Below are 17,559 nucleotides of genomic sequence, written 5' to 3'. Positions count from 1 at the left end.
CGGAGGTATGTCCCTCGCTATCAAACTCGCAGCTTCCTAGCTAACGCTCAGTGCGAGTCTGCAAGCGAGCGGAAATAACCTCTGGTTGATACCAGTTTGGTTGTTTTCCGCGGTTCATTCTGCGCCAGCCGTATACCTCTCCAACCATGGGGACCGCCCGGGAGGACGGGGTTGATGAGGAGATAATCTGGCGCTATTCCAGGGAAKGGGGGGARGGGGGATCGGGGTAGCTACGAGGCGTTCCTGTAGCTGAACGCATCTGTGGTCAAAACTCAATGTCACGGATTGCTGCGATGGGCATGCTGACTGATTCCGTGCGCTGCGTTGCCTCAGGGCTGGGATTTGCGTTTGGTGGTTGGCGTTGTGGGCGATTTGTTTTGGGAGGGGGAAAACCGAGACCTGCAAGTAAACCGACGCCGCTAGATCAGATCAATGAGTGAAGAATCCGAACAAACGAAGCGGATCTGAGATTTCGGTTGTATTCTCGATAGGAGTTACCTAAAATGCACTGCAGGTGTCGGGTGAGAGGAAGGATCAGGAACGCAAACTGATGTCGCTCAGAGCCAAACCCAAAAGATGAGATGAAGAAGAAATTTTGCACTTTTTTTCTTTCCATTCATAGCGTGCACCTGTCTTGGAAGACGGAAGCCTGGTCATAGCAGGTTTATTTTCTCATTTTGAGTATCTCATGTACTCCCACGCCATCGCCCCTATTGCAACAAGAAACACAGAAAACAAGCCCTTTAAGCACGAGCCTTAGCAGCCTCACGGCCCTTTCCGATGCGCTCCAGAATCTGTTCGCGGTCCTTGTCCAGCTTGAGCTTGGTGATAACGACCTTCGAGGGGTGGATGGGGATAGGGACGCTCTGGCCGTTGGACTTCTCACGGACGACACGCTCGACGTGAACGCACCACTTGAGACGGTAGACGGTGGTGATCTTTCCCTCGCGTCCCTTGTTGGAGCCGCGCACAACAGTGACCTCGTCGTCCTTGCGGATGGGGATGGCGCGAACCTATAGGTTATTTGTCAGAACGAAGATCCTTCACAGTTCTTTGCAGTGATCCCTGGCTATGCTTCTGCAAGAGTCCCTCCGAACAAGAGTGTAGAATCTGATAACGGGAGATGATCGGTTTAGGAGAGGTGGCATAACGGGAGGCGTACGTTGTACTTCTCACGGAGTTCCTTGCTCAGAGGAGCGCTCATGATGACACGGCGCTCGCTGGAGGGAGCGCTGAAGTGCGCCTTGCGCGACTTCCGGCGGGAAGAGGCGATTCCTGTCATTGAAAAAACCGAGAGTCAGTATCCTCCCAACACAATTCCTAAGCGTAGGCGGTTTTGAGAATGTGTCTTCCGAGAAAATAGAATATCAAAGGCGTATTCGAGGAACAGGACGTTGCCATGAGGGTGAATTGAGCAAAATAAGTCGAACATACCGTTGTTCATGACGGTCATCTTGATAGGCCTCTTTTTCTGATATGACCGGGCGTGGTGAACGTTGTCGTCGTTAGTCGTCGTCGAAACAGGACTCTTTTTGCTGTATTCTCAAAGTGTTAGCCGAAAATGAGTGGGAGCCCGAATGTGCGTCACATGACATCCCGCTTAGGCTAGGGTTGGCGGCTTTCCGCTGATTGGCTGACATCGCCCCTCTCTCCGGAAGGGAAAGTTCCCTACCTGACCTAGGTATTGTTGCGCCGCCTCCACGCCGCGCGCGGATCGGCCTAAGTCTCACTACAGAGCGTGTCGCATTACTGATTCTCGCATCAGCACTGGGTGAGATGAAGGTAGACACACGCCTGCGCTAAATAATTCTTGTTAGTGACATGTTTGACCTCACTCCGACCTCTCCGTCCTTGATCTTGCACCATGCTTAGCGTCTTGAAACTGGCCCCTCAATTGCTCCGCAGTAACATTGTCCGCCCAAGATGGCAAACGATTACTTCGAATGGCTTCAGAATTACCGAGAGACCGGTCCTGCTCGGTTCCCTCAGCAGAATCAATATGCTTCCTCCCTGTCGCCGTTTCAGGGCTACACAGATTCGTTCTTGGATTTCCCCCCTACATCTCAAACGCCATTGAGCGACATTCGCCAACCGTACCATTATCAAACACATTATGCTCCTCTTGAGCAATATGTGAGGCCACAGGACACAACATATTCCTCATCAAGTACCTACCCTTTTACCTCTTATCAAGGAGGACAGCAATACCGAGCGAACCCACCTGCGACAACACAACAACTACCTCTTGCCCCTCCTCCTCCTCCTCCTCCTCTTTCGACCCTCTCACAACCCCTGTCTACGAACTCCGGTCTGACACAACTGCAAAATACTTCGTCATATCTGAATTACCCGCCGTTCGCGCGAGCGACCGAGGCCGTTAATGCTGACGTTAGTGGGCATGATATGAAGAGGCGTCGTCTTGAATCACCCGCGACTGTGACCTTGTCGAAGCCGACGATGCCGCCTCAAGAAAGTCTCTCGAAATATTCCTTTACTCCGCAAGACACCACGGACAAGAGCTTTCTGAAAACGCGTACGGACATAGCAAAGCCTCTGGACGTGACTGACGCGGCGGAAAAGCTACAATACGATCCGAAAACAATCGCGCGGGATGTCTTGATTGCGTCCGGGCGCCATCCTACGGAAGCTCCTCTGAACCATCATCTATTCCGCCTTCGAGATGTCTTCGTTGGACTCGACACTGCTTCAGATCTGGAGACATTTCGCTGGGATCTTGTAGACCCGGAGGAGAAGCAAGCCAATAACACAACTACAACACGTGACATACACCCGCTCCCCGCGCCGGCGCATGTGACTTCCGCCATGGCGCGTCCAGCCCAACCAAATCCTCCATATGCTGGTGTTGCCGCAACTCTGCCGTACCATCAACAACAACATCAACAACTAGGACAACTACAGACGTTACAGGCATCGCAGACAGGCCCTCAACAGACGTCCCCATCCCAGCCCAATTCTCAGAAACAAGTACAGCCTCGCTCTGATCCCCAGTCTCGGTCGCACCCTCCGCCCCAAGTACAACTGCAAGTACAGCCCCCATCGCAGCCGCAACTAAAGCCCGAACCCTCGATTCAAATACGTACAAAGACGCAGCCGTCTCCTAAGGCAAAGTCCTCCCCGCGTCCATCAACCAATATGGTCGGGAAAAGACCTCCTGGGCGACCGCCCGCGAGCTCTAAGATTGAGGTTACAATACCCGTCACTTCCCAAATTTCGTATCAGGTCTACACGTGTGGCTGGGAGAATTGCCAAGCGGAGCTGCACAATCTTGAAATGCTCAAGAAGCACATCTTCAAAGTTCACGTGCCTTACACGCTCACGTGTCAATGGAAAAACTGCACGTTTCAACAGAACTTACCGGCGGTGCAATTGTACAAGCATGTCCTTTCAGAACATGTGGTGTCTATCGCATGGTCGCTGGGCGACGGACCATCAGTGCCTGCAACTGGTGAGAAAGCATCGAGATGATTGAATTTATGTCTTTTTGTTTTGTTGCTCAATGGATTCGGTTGTTAACAACTTTCGTCTTTACCTGCCATATAGAGGGTCGTGTTGCCGGCGAAAGTCCCGTGCCTAAAACCATCCCGGAGTCTATTCAGCCAGGGGGCGAAGACGCTCTAATATTCCCTGCAAGCTACAGTTCGATTCGCGCATTCAACCGTGTCCACGGCAACCATACACAAATTGAGAAAGCCCGGGAGATCTTCAAGGCGGTACAGAGGCTGAAGGAACATATTGGGTATGGATTAGATCCCGGTGGATGCCAGTTGGCTACGCCCGCAAGGATTGGGAGAGTGAGCAACGATGAGGATGTCTATGCAGTGAGGCATGAGTCTTAGCGCATTTCAGGTCTAAAGATACCCCTTCGATCTTGTTTTTTATTCAGCTGTCGTTTGTATCGTGATTACAGCATTTGGCGTCAAGGACTTTTTCGCATCGAGCGGGCTCCTCGGCTTTTTGATTCTCACTGAGATTGGTGCATCTTTCCAAGTTTACTGGTCATAGCATTTATCCAAAGCCCATGAACAATTTAAGAGGACGTTCATTGTGCCTGCAATGCTTGCACGGGCATTCTACAGACAATGCTGCTCGACTCTCTGAGTCACCTCCGTACAAATCAAACCTCCTTCATGCTGAAACACGATCCCCGAGTGTACAATAGCTACCGGTCCTTCCCACCTCCAATTGCTGATGTGCCCCCCGCGGCTGCGGCCGCCGCAGCCGGTGCCGGCGTTACACCGGCAGTAGTAGAACCTTCGACCGACTTCTTGACATCGGGGACTTCTCCTTCAATGGCATCGTCCTTCGCATTGACTTCGAGGAAATGGTAGAGTACTATCATCATCATAGCGCACGATCCAAGGAAGATGGCGAGGCGGTAGAGGTCGTCGTCAGAAATCATGTTGAAGTAGGGAGTATTCTTGTACGCGAAGTATCTGAGTTGAACGCTAGCGTTGGAATAGACAGTCCAGGGGGGTTGAGCTAAGTAGCAGTGCGACCGGTCGCAAAATGAAGTTGTTTGGGAGTTGTCCTAGGGAAATTAGTATTTGGGATAGATTGTAAGGAACACGGTGTTTCCAAACGCTTACCGAATGAATTGACTCTGTTCAGCAATCAATACCCCCGCACTTTTAAACAAACAATGGATTTAGGATTCTGTTGAAGCGAAGATTGACTGCTGAAGATGAGTGGCAGACAATGGTGGTATCGCAAGTTGACAGCTGGAATTACGGAAGTAGATTAATTGGATGTCGTACGTAGGCACTTCTGAGGTAAGCTCCTCCCCCCCGGACTGAGCCACCACTTTCTAAGTCTTGACTCTCAATTGACTGGTCGACCTATCAGCCTGGCTTCCATCTAGACTAACTGTCTTCATCGAAACCACCGACTTGCAAGCGGTTATCTTTCACTTTTCTGCAACCGATCCCTCTTCCTTCTGGACTATATAGGTGTGGATGGTGGTCCCGCTCTTCTCTGACCTGCCTGTGTATCTCCCCCAACTCTATCAAATGCTTCCCACGGCTCAGTTGAGCTAATTGAATCTTGGTTACCATCTCATTTCATTCCTCATCCTGTTAATTCCATCGTTCCCCCAAGCTCAAACTACGTGTCTGGGCGCTTTGATATATGTTGGTCAATTGATAAGCTGCGTGGCGGTTTCATCATGAACGGACCATTTATTCCAACCAAGAACCCTTCTCATCCCAAGGGCTCTGGTCCTTCTCTCCTGGCTTGTCTTCTCTGTCGCCATAAGCATCTTAAATGTGACGGGGTGACCCCTGTTTGTGGCCGCTGCGCAGCCACCGGGGCAGAGTGCCAGTACACTCCTTCTCGTCGTGGGTACAAAGGACCCTCCAAGAAACGGCGCGCCAACCCGTCGTCTCCCGAACGGACACCCTCATCTGATCAATCGTCTTCGTTCGACTTTCAGTCGGTCGCACTATTGGATACTTCCCAGGATTGGAACGTTCCGGACGGACTCTCTTACATCTTCCCAAACGGCTTCCCCTCTTCAGACTCGAATAACTCCATTCTCAACAATGACAAGGCACTAGTGTCGGACTTGCCGGTCAGCAACGGTTGCCCTCTCACCCCAGATTCGGTGAACTCCGTCGCTGGTGATGGTTATCTCATCGATATTTACTATACGTACTTTCACCCGTCGCATCCGATTCTTCCTCCGCTTCGTATACTCTATCGGTCTCATGTGCCGCCGTTTCTCGAGCATGTTATCAAGTTCATCGGTTCCCACTTTACCCCAGCCGCAAATAGTGAGATATATAGACCCTCCGTGATGTCGTCAGCGATGGAGCAAGAAAGCTCCGTGGAGAAGCTGCAGGCACTTCTGCTTCTGGCTGTTGTGCTGCATTCGCGAAACGAGCGGGCAGAAGCCGGCCAATGCCTCGCTACAGCCGTCGACCTGGCCTTCGAACTCGGACTTCATCGTGAGAATTTCGCCATCTCCATGGGCGGAGGTGATCCGGTACGGGAAGAAAGTCTGCGACGCACTTGGTGGGAACTATTCGTAGTAGAAGGCATGTTGACTGCCCTGGGTGTTCAGCGTACCTTCCGCACCAGCCTAGTACCACTCGAGGTCGGCCTTCCGTGCGAGGAACGCATCTTCCAGGATGGATTGGCCGCTCCACTGCCTCCTACCATTGCTCAATTTGACGACCATATTTTTGCCGACGAGGAGCGAGATTTTTCCTCATACACCTATCGGATCGAAGCTGTTCGTATCCTCGGGCGGGTGGTTGCTATTCAGGACATGCTTGAGGGACAAGAAGACCATGTGGAGGCGATCGACGCCCGTATCAACAGCTTTTTCCACCATCTTCCCGAATCGAAGGCCGAATTGATGCGTCCAGATGGGTCAGTGGACGAGATGATGTTCCAGGCAAAAATGATCGCGAACGGAGCGAGTGTCTATCTCAATTTTCCAAGGTCCGACTTACTATCGTCACCTGCGGTTGCTGCTGAAGTCATCTGCGGACATCATGGTCCTTGCAGCATCCCGGCCTTCACACACAATGATCATGCAATGAAAGCTCTCAAGGCAGCCAAGGACATCTCACAGTTAGCCTCCATCCGATTGCCAGTCGTGAAACATACACCCTTCTTCATCTGCGCGCTGGTTCTCAGCTCCATAGTGCAGTTAGCGTCCTGTTCCGTGAAAGCCGGGAGGATGCCTGAACCCAGTCGGGAGCGACTGAGTCTCACAATCGGTGTCTTCAAGACTCTGGCCCGTACGTGGGCTATCTCCCAGGCGATAATGCGACAGGTCAAGGCTGTGGCGCGCGACGTGTTGGATGTGGGACTGCGGCCCGCCGCGGAGCCTTTGCAAATGGATTTGACGACTGTCCTTGACGGTGGCCGGTTCTGGTTGCCAGAGGCACTCCCCAGCTGAATAGCTGTGCCGCCATTGCCTTTCAACCTGATTGATGCCCGATATGATTCTACGCAGTCTTCCTTAAAAACCTGCCTTGATACCCACAACTATGGTTGAAGTCATATCCGAGAAAGCACATGATTTGCGCCGAGAGCTAATGGCCCGCTTGATGATCAACCGGACCGTGGACATTGGGTGCGGCCGAGGGAACACGTTACCATCCCATGTATTCTCAGCCAAGATCTGTCGTTGCTTCTGACAATGTAGGCCAGAATCTCATCGAAATGTCTACCCCTCATGAATTTATGGAGATAGCGAAAATGAAGTACCAGGTCAGCGTCTAGCATTACATGTCGCTTCTTGAGTGTATTATGTGAGCGATAGACTTCAAACTGAAACGTATGCTTTTATCCTCTAGACTGTCACCAGTTACGGATCAAACATATTGCACTAAAGCAATCTGTCAGAAGAAGGGACTAAGGAATTCAAAGCCGAAGCAAAGTCAAATTGGGTATCTCAATTGATGAAGATGATAAAGCTAATGTCGATCGCTGGCTTGCTCGTTTGCCTCTCTGCCAATAGACGCATGGTTTGTGCCCGGGTTCAAGAAAAGGAAAGTATGAGAAACGAGACCAACCCAATTAACCCGCCGTAACTCCCCAATCTAGATGATCGTGTACACTCATCAAGTCTATTTTCTTCAGAGCAGAAATAAAAGAAAGGAAGGAAGGAAACAAAAGCATAGCGGTTTCTAAGGAACGTAATGGTATCATAGTAAAAGCAATAACATTGTATGAAAGAAGAAAGGAAAAGAAAGTGACGTAAGGGATAGTGATAGCTGGTCAGGAGKGATTGGCTTCAGCGTCCGCTGACTGGGTCGGTCCGCCGAGTTCCCTCATTTCTCGCAGGGCCTCCGCCCGTCGAGCCACGACGTCTTCGCGGCGGACGACGTTCCGGAGGGCCTCGCTGGCCTGGATGAGCCCGTCGATGCTGATGGCGTGGTTGGTCATTTGGTGGTTGATGTATGTGTATAGTTCCGCCGGGGTGGAGCAGTTGGTCAAGAGCTGCTGCTCGTTGAGTTTCAGGAGGGCGAGAGCCACCTGGAAGAGGAACGTGCTGCCGCCGCCGCTTCCGGATGCGATGTCCTGGGCAGAAGGATTGCTCGCATCGTTGGTCTCCCGGGTTGAAGAGTTGGAGCCACTTCCGGTTCCAGGATTCACGACGCTGGTGACGTTGAGACAGAGCACCACATCCCAGACGCGGTAGAGTGCTTCGGCGGACAGGCAGTCGGTGAAGACGGAGAGGAACCATTGGAATGTCAGGGCTTCGAGCTCGACGCCCAACGAGTCAAGGTGTGCGGCTAGTTTGGGTAGTACTTCGGAGATGTACTGCCGCAGGACTACCTGATCGGCTCGTGACGCGAGTAGTCCGTGATCGTAATAATGCTGAGGGAGGATGTTTTCGATCATCGAGGCGAGAATCCAGAAAGCGTCCTCTGCGGTTGGGGTGATGAGAAGCAGCGAAGCAGCAATCAGGTTCATCCCTTGGCAGTATCCCACCTCCGGGTTGCGGCGTGAGTATGCTAGTAGCACCTCTCTCAACTTAGACACCCCAGGACCTTTGCGGAAGAACACATTGTCTGTCAGCGTCCGGTTGATATCCATATCAATTTGCGCCACAACTGACGGGTCCGGTTCGCTGCCACCGATACCTGCCACCAGATCATCATAGTAACCAGGCACTCGCATGGAGGATGCGCCGCTGCATTCGGACCAAATCTTCGCCCGCAGAGCAACTGGAATCCCGCCAAGAACAAGCGATCGGAACTCCCGCCACTTGGCACGACCAACTTTGCCCTTGTTCCCCAGATTAGCTATCCCTACTACCTCGCCAACAGGCAGAGATGCTTCTGGTGTATCGACAGATTGCGCAGCTCGAGTAGAAGTCCCAGCAGCTGCAGCTTCTCCCTCCTTCCTGCGTTCTGCGCGCACTTTGCGCATGAACTCGTTCCATCTGACAGTCCGGTCTCGCTGGAGGGTATCGTGGAGCTCTGTCAATTGCTCAAGAAGCAATTTGACTGGTTCATTCTCGCCTGTAGACGCATTCGGCGCGGCTGCAGACGTGGGCTCATCGGTGGATGTTCCCGCAAATTCTGGACGATCGGCGACGACCGTGGATGTAGATGCAGATGGCGGAGCATTTGGGTTGACGGAAAGCGAGCCATGTCGGTCAACAGCTACTGCAGTACTACGCGGCGGAGGTTCGCTTGCGGTGGTAAGTGACACAATAGGGCCGGCTGATGGGGTGTGAGACAGTAACTCCGTTGGCCGAGTTGGAAACTTTAGATAATCTTGCCATTTCCGTATAGCGACAGCTCCAGCTTCAGGATCCTCGGGCGAAATAGAGCAGGGTGAGCGCTGGGGCTCCGCAGCTCCTTGCGACCTGATTTGAACGTCAACATCGTCATCTCCATCTGATGTCTCAGTGCGGAAGCTGCTGAGTGTTTCTGCGATGCTCAGTCGATTGCTATTATTCTTCAACATAGCAGCTTCTCTCTGCCTCTTTTTCCGACGCTGGTCGTAAATAAATCCAAACCGATCGGTGAGTAGCTCGCCAGGCTGATAGTTATACATATAAGAAAGGGTTGGAGGTCGAGATTCCATGGGGAGAATAGCATCCATTTCGACAGGCCCCAGATTAGTGGAGCTCTTGTCGCCTGCATCGGGGCCTGCGGCTTGAGATACGCTTGAGGCTGCATGTCGTCGACCAGAAGGAGCAGTTGATCTGCCGGTCCCAGTGGATCCGTTCGTAGGTCTGCCAGGCGCACTGTGTATGCTCGTGTTGCTGTTGATCCGTTTCAAGGCCGCGACCGCTGACAGGGCAGTTTTGGGATTCGCGGACGTGGACGAGGAGCCTCTAGTCTTGTCCTGATGCATGGAGGAAGCTCTGCTGCGGATGGATCCCGCGTCATTCTCATCTCGACTAGTCTGAGAGCCTCCAGCAAACAGTCTGACCGTCCATGACGATAACGATTTTGTCGATTTGCGGGAATGAGTGCTAGCATCGTCTCCACTGACTACTCCAGCAACTGCACGTTTTGCAGCTATGCCACCTCCAGTACGTTCGCCAGGAGGTTGAAAGAGCTGGTCGTCGAGCGCTTTCCGGCGATTATTGTTTGAAACACGCCGATGGTGGGCATCCTCCTCGACTTCCCCAACATCGTCCATGATACTGCTCGCTCTGCTGGTTTTCCGACTGGCGGTACCACTGCCAAAGATGTAATCCTGCCAACAGCGAACAGAGGTCTGTCTCTGTCGGGTGGTTCCTGAATCGACACTCGACGTGCCTGAGCGCGAGTCACTCTCCGAGCGCTGCGGTCCACGAATAGTCGCTTGAATTTGATCCGAAGAGTGCACCGAGTCGTCCTCGTGTAGTAGTGGTCCCACCTCGTCGCTCATCGCCTGCTGCATGAGCCCATGAACCCCTGGCCCCCGATGCCCTGCATGCTCCGCATCGTTTTCAGCGTCCTCACCGTCCGAATTCTTGCGCGGAGCATTCTCAAGCGCGAACAGCCTTCGCTCAATATCCTGGTTGGAAACGGAAACTTCACGAAGCATCCTCTTCAATTCCCGCTCCCTAGCATCCGCTCGCTGACGCAGCCCCGAAATCTCTGCATCCCGCTGGGCCAGGTCCCGGGCGAACTGCCTGACCAGCTTCACTGCGCCCATACTGGCTATTAATCGTTCGATATTCGAGTCATCCGCTAGATGCAGCGCACCCGGGAAATCGTGCATGGTGAACGAATCGTCAAACAAGGCGGCACGGCCGCCAGTGCTCGCCGGGAGCGCCCCGGTCAACTTGGCTAGGGTGGACCGTCGGTCACGGGCGACATCGCCGGCACCTTCTTCCGCGTCTCCGTCCAGCAATGCGTTCGTCAAGGCGCGATTCAATGCGGGCTGGCCTACGAAGCCGTCGGGTGAGCGGTCCGGCGAGAGGGAGGGGAAGGAGGTGAGGTCGGTGGTGGTGGCATTGGAGGAGGCAGAATGGCGCTTCTGAGACCGAGCACGAACGGTCTTAGCTCTTTGGCTGTGCCGCGAGGTGGACGAGGTTCGCGAAGAGGATCGACGCAGTAGCTGCTGGATATCGGGCTCCGCCATGGTTCGTGGGGCGGTCAAATGAGCAAACTGAGCAGGAGGGATCAAGTATAGACTTCATGAATGCTTGATTTATATTCTCTTCCTGCGCAGGAGCGCCGATGTTGTATGATGGGAGTCTTGCAGGTCTCAAAGGATTCTCGAAGTCCTCGCGTGGACCTTTCCCTCCCCACGTGTGGTCCGATGCTTTTTTTTGGGGGGTGAGTAGATCGTTTTCGACGAAGCCAGGAGGGACGGTAAGCTCATTCCAGCAGGCCAGCGCAACACAGCAGACCGAATATCAGAATTGTCCCAATGCCAAAAACAGGAGACAGATAGCAAACTCTCACAATCACACAGAGGGTTCATAAAAAGGGAAACAGGGAAACCAGTTCTGGTCCATTGTTTCACGCGTTCTTGCTGGCCGCATGGGCCATGACGTGTAAGTGGTCATGTGACTTACCCCAGCCCGCTGCATAATTCATACTCCTTGATGAGTCATCTGTGCCCACTGTGCATTAGCTGGGGGCAAGCCTCGGCTCTCCGCAATGAGCAGCCGAACATTCAGCTAGAGATCACCCGAAACAGTGCATCGACGCGGATTTAAAATGACGGTCTATCTAGAGACTACTCCGCAATATTTCCGATTGTATAGCTACCCTTCATATACACATTTCCCAATCCGACACCTAATCACATAGCACCATCCTACTCTTTGCACTATGTCCGGAGTAGCCAAACGCCGCCTTCAAGCTGTCAGCCAGCAGCTGGTCGAGGGTATCCCCGATGCAGGCAAATTCGAGGATATCCCCAGAATCCGCACGGTTGCGTCTGACTCTGTTGGACCGTAAGTGCTGCCCTTCTCTGTGCATTCCCCCTGCTCTACATATTTCAATCCATACTAACAGCCTCCCAGCCGCGTCAAAGACAAAGTCGTCATTGTAACAGGTAAACCAGGACTCCACGACCCCTCATCCGCCAATTCCCCTCCGGGGAAAGATTAGTATTAACGAGACGTAGGCGCCAACTCCTCCGCCGGCATTGGCCGCGCCAGCGCCCACCAATACGCTCACAACGGCGCAAAGGCCGTATACCTCTGCGACTTCACAGACACGCACTTGGCGACGCACAAGCGCGAGATCGAGTCCCTGTATCCGGGCGTGGAGGTGCAGATCCGCACGTTCGACGCCGCGGAGGAAGCCGCCGTCAAGGCGGTCGTGGACGATGCGATTGCGAGGTATGGCCGGCTGGACATCTTCTTCGCGAATGCGGGGATCGTAGGACAGAATAAACTTTTCACGGATGTGACGGGGGATGAGTTTGCGAGGACGTTGAGGGTTAATACCATTGGGTGAGTATTTCCCTTATAATCGCTGAAGTGGGGCCGGATGCTGATTCTGATGCTTTGGTAGTGTGTTCCTGGCGGTCAAGTACGCTTCGCTAGGGATGAAGGTGACCTCCGCGGCGAAGCCGTACCCCTCCGGCTCAATCATCTGCACGGCGTCCGTTGCTGGACTGCGGTCGAACGCTGGGTCGACCGATTACTCCGCCTCGAAGGCGGCGGTGGTGTCGATCGCCCAGACGTGTGCGTATCAGTTGGCTGGTACCAGCATCCGCGTGAATGCTATCTGCCCGGGTCTGATCGAGACGGGGATGACGCAGCAGGTGTTTGACGCGGCGCGCGCTCGTGGTACGGAACGCAAAATCGGGCAGCTGAATCCCTTGCAGCGGGGTGCGGTTGCGGATGAGGTGGCTCGCGTGGCTCTGTTCCTGGGAAGTGATGAGAGTAGCTATGTGAATGGGCAGGCGTGGGCTGTATGTGGCGGATTGAGTGCTGGTCACCCTTTCGTGCCGGGCAAGTTGGCCTAGTTTCTACTCGGTCTGTATATTTCGGGACTTGAGACAATATTAGTGTTGGGATCAAAGGCAGGTTATGAAGGACACCGTAAGAACACCCGACGGTAGGTTGATCAATTCAACTATGTTCCAGACTTCACAGCAGCTTTCAAAGCAGCCGTGGCAGCTACAGACAAAGGGAATATATGAATAGCAAGTGATCAAAACTAGGGAGTGTGGGTTCCAGTCTGCTCGTCCGCGGCGCTGGGATGGCTCAAATGTGCGGCTTGCAGGTAGCCCATGAACTTCGGGCATTGGCACCAGACGGAACCAGAAGAACTGAGAGGGATATAAAACGATCAACACCAGAGCCCAAAATCTCGGTATCGAGAATAGAGAATTAAAGTAGCCCAAGGCAAACACCCCAACGGACAGAGTACAATGGTAGGGAGAAAAGGAAGAAAGTCCGCCGAGAACCCCAAGAAAGTATAACACCTCCGTTCAGAAGAAGCAACTGCGGGAATATCCAAGTAAAATAAAGGGGAAAAGGAAAAGAGGACCAGGAAGATGCAAACTCGGGAGAGTGCCAAAGAAATTGGTCACAACGCGCTCTAATTCTGAAACTGTGCAGGAACAGGATTCGTGTCAAAGTCGTCGAAAATGAAGCGTTGCATCATCTCGTCGATGGAGCAATCACGCGAGCAGCCGGGGGCTTGACCGCATCAGATCTTCGCTGCCCTGTTTGGAGAGAGTGCCTGTCTCGGTGTGGTCGTCAAGACCATCGGTCTCGTGGGCACGCTCGTCGTCGTCCTCGACGATCCGGGTCGGGATCTCGCCAGGCCCGTATTGTTGGCTCGACCTCTCCGGGAATGTCGAACTGCTGATCATCGACATTGACGTACTTGAGCGGTTGTGGACCAGGTCTGGAGTCGGGGGGACGCTAGAGGTCCGATGATCTGGGTGCAGGGTGCTGTTATCATCACCCATTTCACTTCCCTCGCGGGTCGAACGTCCATCCTGGCCGTCAAAGTCTGGCGCCAGGCGATTGCCGTCCGGTGTGCGCTGGCCCGACTCGTCTGCGTCGTCCTCTTCGGCATCTTGAGCCAGATGCAAGCCCTCGACAGCGGCAGCGCATTGCTCGCTGATGCTGCGGATGATGTCCGAAATGGCATCGGTCTTGTCGCGCAGGTAGCGATCCGCCACATCGGTGATGCTGAGGCGGGCAAGACGCTTCTGTTCCTTACCCAGGTTTAGAAGATGCTGTTCCAACTCCGGGGTCATGTTTGGAGCAAGGCTTTTGGCCTTTTCCGCACGCTCCTTGGCCTCCTCTGGTGCGGCCTTCTCCTCGACCTCCTTGCTTTCTTCGGCCTGCTCCACCAGCTCAGAAAGCTCGGCGGAGCTACTGATCGAGCGAACAATGTGCTCCATGTGATGGGTTTGACCGTTGATGAGACTGCGGAGGTGCAGAACCACCCTCTGGGCCTCGTCGCGTTGCCTGGCGAGAGAAGTGGTGGTGTGCTGCAAGGAGGCAAGCTCCTTCTGGTTGCGCTTCCTCTCACGCTCAAGCTCCTCGGCGATCTCCTGTTGCAGCACCAGCGCCTCCAGGGCATCATCCCGCTGCTTCTCGGTGCCAGACAAACGGATAGTGAGACGTGCCACGTCGTCCTTTTGCTGGTCAATGAGGCCAGTGAGGCGGCGGTTCTCACGCTTGTGGTTCTCGATCTTGACTTTGAGCTCAGCGGTCTCCTTGGTGAGCTGCTCTGCAAAGGCCTGGAACTTGAGGAACTGCAGAAGGTCAGTATCATTGAATAAATTGTCAGACTACCAAGACGAACCTGCTGCTTCCAGGTTTCCAGCTCCTCGACCAAGAAGTTGTTGCGCTTGGTGACTTTGCTCAACTCGGTGTCCATGCGGCCTTTCAGGTTGATAAAGTCCTGCCAAGCCTCCATAGCATCGCGAGAGTACTGGTTGCGCTCACGGACAATCTCATTGAGATGACGCATGGATACCTTGGTCATCAGAGGCTTCTTGACAGAACCACCAAAGATGGCCTTCATGCCGGTGTTTCGACCCTGAAGTTCCGCGCAATTAGCTTCATACCATTTGAGTGAAAACCTCGGAGAAGATTCCTACCAGTTTCTCGCAGACGTGATCCATGACGCTCATGACGGCATCCGGGTTCCACCAGGAAGGATCCTGGATACTCTCGACCTCGCCTCTCATGACGATGATTTGACCGGCGGGAATGAGCTTGCCACCCGCATAGGCGGACCGCAGGTGATTGGGAACACCGGAAGGAGAGACATCACCGTTCAGGGCCTGTGTCAGCCGGTCGATAAATTTCGTCCGCTGACCAGGAGTGAGGACATTCGGAGGACTGGAAGTGAGTACAAAGTTGCGATCCAGGTCGACAACCAAGGCATCCGTGGGAGCGTTGAATAGCGTTCGGCATTCGGCGGTGACACCCAGAATATAGGGACCAGGCTCTTGAACAAGGTCCTTGATGTGACGAGCATGAACCACAGGAACATAAAGGCCGCTCCATTCGTAGACTCGAACGCAGTACCGAACGGTTTCAGCGGCGATAGTCAGCATAGCTGGGTAATGACTGACAAAGATGATCCGACGAGTTGGCGACACTGCAGCCTCGACCACGCCCACAACGTTTGGGATGGACAGGCAGGTGAACAAGGGCCACATGGCAAAGTTTTGGAAACCGGTGGGCGATGAAGGGAACTGATAGCACAAGGCGTAGTCCTTCATGTCGATACGAACAAGATCGTTCAGGCGTGGAGCAGGGAAGCTCAGAATTCGCGAGACCTCCTCAGCGTGGAAAAGATTGGTGGCCTTGTTCCAGTGAATCCACATGCCACGCAGGTAATCGCCAAGCAGATCGTAAAGAGGATAGCGGGAAAGGAAACTAAGACAGTAAGGGATCCAGTAGGTCTCATCAGGGTTGTCATAGAAATCGCCTTCCGTCTTCTTGCGCAGCTCACGAATTGTTTCGGCGCGCTTTTCATCCGCTCGAGACCACACACGCAATGCGATGCCGTAGAGGGTATGTGATGAATCTTGTTGCAGGACAAAGGCATGGTGGACACAGTGAGGCTGGCTCTTGCCTGTGCAAATTTCCACATCATGAGGAAAGCAGGCCTGTTGCAGTCAGCTTCCAGTCCCTTGCAGCGTCTGCTTCAATTCTTTTTCCTTTTGAAAGATTGGMAAATATTCTGAAAAATTTTCTTACCCTCATTGCCGAATGTAAGGCTCTAGCAATTTCATTGTCCTGCTCCAATCTAGGGCTGCTTCCCAGGATTTCTGGCAACCAAAATTGTCCCACCGCACCTTTCATGTGGCCGATCTTTCCCTGCTCTGGGGCGGGAGCCTTCACCCATTGCGAGGGCTCCCGGCCCACACCGCACACCATATAGGCATGGGTGAGAGTTTTGGGTGTGCGCTGCGTGGGTTTTGCGTTCACTTGCGAGGGGATTGGTTGGGTAATGCGGGAATGAAGCGAGGAGGTGCGACTAGGAACGACCAGCGAATTCTCTCCTTGGTCACGAGTTACCGGCCGATCGCGAGTCGATGGACGGACAAAGGACGAGTGATCTCTCAGAGATGGGCCCATGATGAAGACTAATAGGAATGGTGCTTTTTGAATTATTTGGCAAGTGTTGATCCAAGGTATACGGGACCTGACTCGGCGATAGAATTGAATGATAGAGATATAAAACGAGGTTATAGAAAGTTGGTATAAGAGATTTCTGACCGAGAAGCTTAGAATTGCAGCGCTTCTGAAGGCTGACCAAGAACAAGCAAAAAGAAGGACGAAATGTTGAATAAAAGAGGTCTGTACCAGGCGAACCAAAGGAATGAGAGAGCCGAGCCAAACAGCTGATATCGAGTGAGAGGCTTCTACTGCTCACAGGTCGAATTGATGAGCATTTCCCAAACCTTTCAACACGCCTTGCAACGAAGAGTCAAGACGTGTAGAAGAGAACGGGGAGCTCTCTTCTGTAGCTGTAGGGGTAACCGGCGATGGGAGCGGGGAGGGGGTGAGTTGACGATACGGAAGAGGGAGGGACGGAGAGGGAGAAGGAGAAGGAAGACAGAAAGACGACGGGAATAGAGCTAAGAAAGGAACGGGAGGAGAAAGGGAAAGGGCTCAGGGGAGACAAGGCCAGTCAGGTACTCCGTAGGTACTAGGGGGCGGCTCGGATGAATATTACAGGTTAAGACTAGGAGAATAATACTAGCTGTAGTAGTAGTAGCACAGAGTAGTCAGTCTGCTGTGGGTGCTAGTCCAGGGTGGTCTAGTTTATTTACTGAAATATCGCACACGAATAAAAGGATTATTATAGGTTAAGCACGCTTTGATAGCGCTGACTGCGGAGTCGTTTGCTGTCTGTTCCTGCGCCAGTGGATTTGGCTAGTCAGGGACCATGACGGGAGGAGAAAGCCGACGAAGACGACAACGAAGAAGGAGAAGAAAAGAAAGTCCGGAGTACAGGGGAAGATAATTAAAAGTTTAGAATCCAGCCCAGCGAATGCTGCCGATGCTGGTGGATTTGATATTCAACCCGGATGATACTCATGATAGAGACTGATAGTCAAAAAGAGGAGCACGAATATCTATCTCGAGCCTCCGCAGATTTCAGGGGATCAATTAAGTTTGAACACTGCGGA

General features: G+C 53.1%; 7 protein-coding genes across 7 annotated transcripts; 3 read left to right on the top strand and 4 right to left on the bottom strand.

The window, feature by feature from the left end:
• Positions 1–743: 743 nt before the first annotated feature.
• On the bottom strand, positions 744–1,453 carry Aspvir_009835 (60S ribosomal protein uL24; the record flags this gene model as incomplete). Its single annotated transcript, XM_043272973.1, has 3 exons — positions 744–1,013; positions 1,163–1,275; positions 1,435–1,453. 3 exons carry the CDS (start codon positions 1,451–1,453, stop codon positions 744–746), a joined length of 402 nt encoding a protein of 133 aa, XP_043128908.1.
• Positions 1,454–1,923: 470 nt separating this feature from the next.
• Aspvir_009834 (putative C2H2 finger domain protein) lies at positions 1,924–3,857 on the top strand (the record flags this gene model as incomplete). Its single annotated transcript, XM_043272972.1, has 2 exons — positions 1,924–3,466; positions 3,562–3,857. 2 exons carry the CDS (start codon positions 1,924–1,926, stop codon positions 3,855–3,857), a joined length of 1,839 nt encoding a protein of 612 aa, XP_043128907.1.
• Positions 3,858–4,180: 323 nt separating this feature from the next.
• Positions 4,181–4,420, bottom strand: Aspvir_009833 (dolichyl-diphosphooligosaccharide--protein glycosyltransferase subunit 4; the record flags this gene model as incomplete). Its single annotated transcript, XM_043272971.1, has 1 exon — positions 4,181–4,420. One exon carries the CDS (start codon positions 4,418–4,420, stop codon positions 4,181–4,183), a length of 240 nt encoding a protein of 79 aa, XP_043128906.1.
• Positions 4,421–5,182: 762 nt separating this feature from the next.
• Positions 5,183–6,925, top strand: Aspvir_009832 (Zn(II)2Cys6 transcription factor; the record flags this gene model as incomplete). Its single annotated transcript, XM_043272970.1, has 1 exon — positions 5,183–6,925. The coding sequence occupies one exon, from the start codon at positions 5,183–5,185 to the stop codon at positions 6,923–6,925; it is 1,743 nt and encodes a 580-aa protein (XP_043128905.1).
• Positions 6,926–7,749: 824 nt separating this feature from the next.
• On the bottom strand, positions 7,750–11,064 carry Aspvir_009831 (TBC domain-containing protein; the record flags this gene model as incomplete). The annotated part of the gene is made up of 1 exon (XM_043272969.1): positions 7,750–11,064. One exon carries the CDS (start codon positions 11,062–11,064, stop codon positions 7,750–7,752), a length of 3,315 nt encoding a protein of 1,104 aa, XP_043128904.1.
• A 698-nt stretch (positions 11,065–11,762) lies between these two features.
• On the top strand, positions 11,763–12,909 carry Aspvir_009830 (SDR family NAD(P)-dependent oxidoreductase; the record flags this gene model as incomplete). Its single annotated transcript, XM_043272968.1, has 4 exons — positions 11,763–11,887; positions 11,957–11,988; positions 12,061–12,391; positions 12,453–12,909. 4 exons carry the CDS (start codon positions 11,763–11,765, stop codon positions 12,907–12,909), a joined length of 945 nt encoding a protein of 314 aa, XP_043128903.1.
• A 660-nt stretch (positions 12,910–13,569) lies between these two features.
• Aspvir_009829 (DENN (AEX-3) domain protein) lies at positions 13,570–16,501 on the bottom strand (the record flags this gene model as incomplete). Its single annotated transcript, XM_043272967.1, has 4 exons — positions 13,570–14,661; positions 14,712–14,948; positions 15,010–16,029; positions 16,121–16,501. The coding sequence occupies 4 exons, from the start codon at positions 16,499–16,501 to the stop codon at positions 13,570–13,572; spliced, it is 2,730 nt and encodes a 909-aa protein (XP_043128902.1).
• Between the last annotated feature and the right edge of the window lie 1,058 nt (positions 16,502–17,559).

Source organism: Aspergillus viridinutans (genome assembly GCF_018404265.1).
Source record: "Aspergillus viridinutans IFM 47045 DNA, scaffold_9, whole genome shotgun sequence".
NCBI classification, from domain to species: Eukaryota; Fungi; Ascomycota; class Eurotiomycetes; order Eurotiales; family Aspergillaceae; genus Aspergillus; species Aspergillus viridinutans.
Note: the sequence above shows the minus strand (reverse complement) of the source record. Positions and strands in the feature narration are given on the sequence as shown.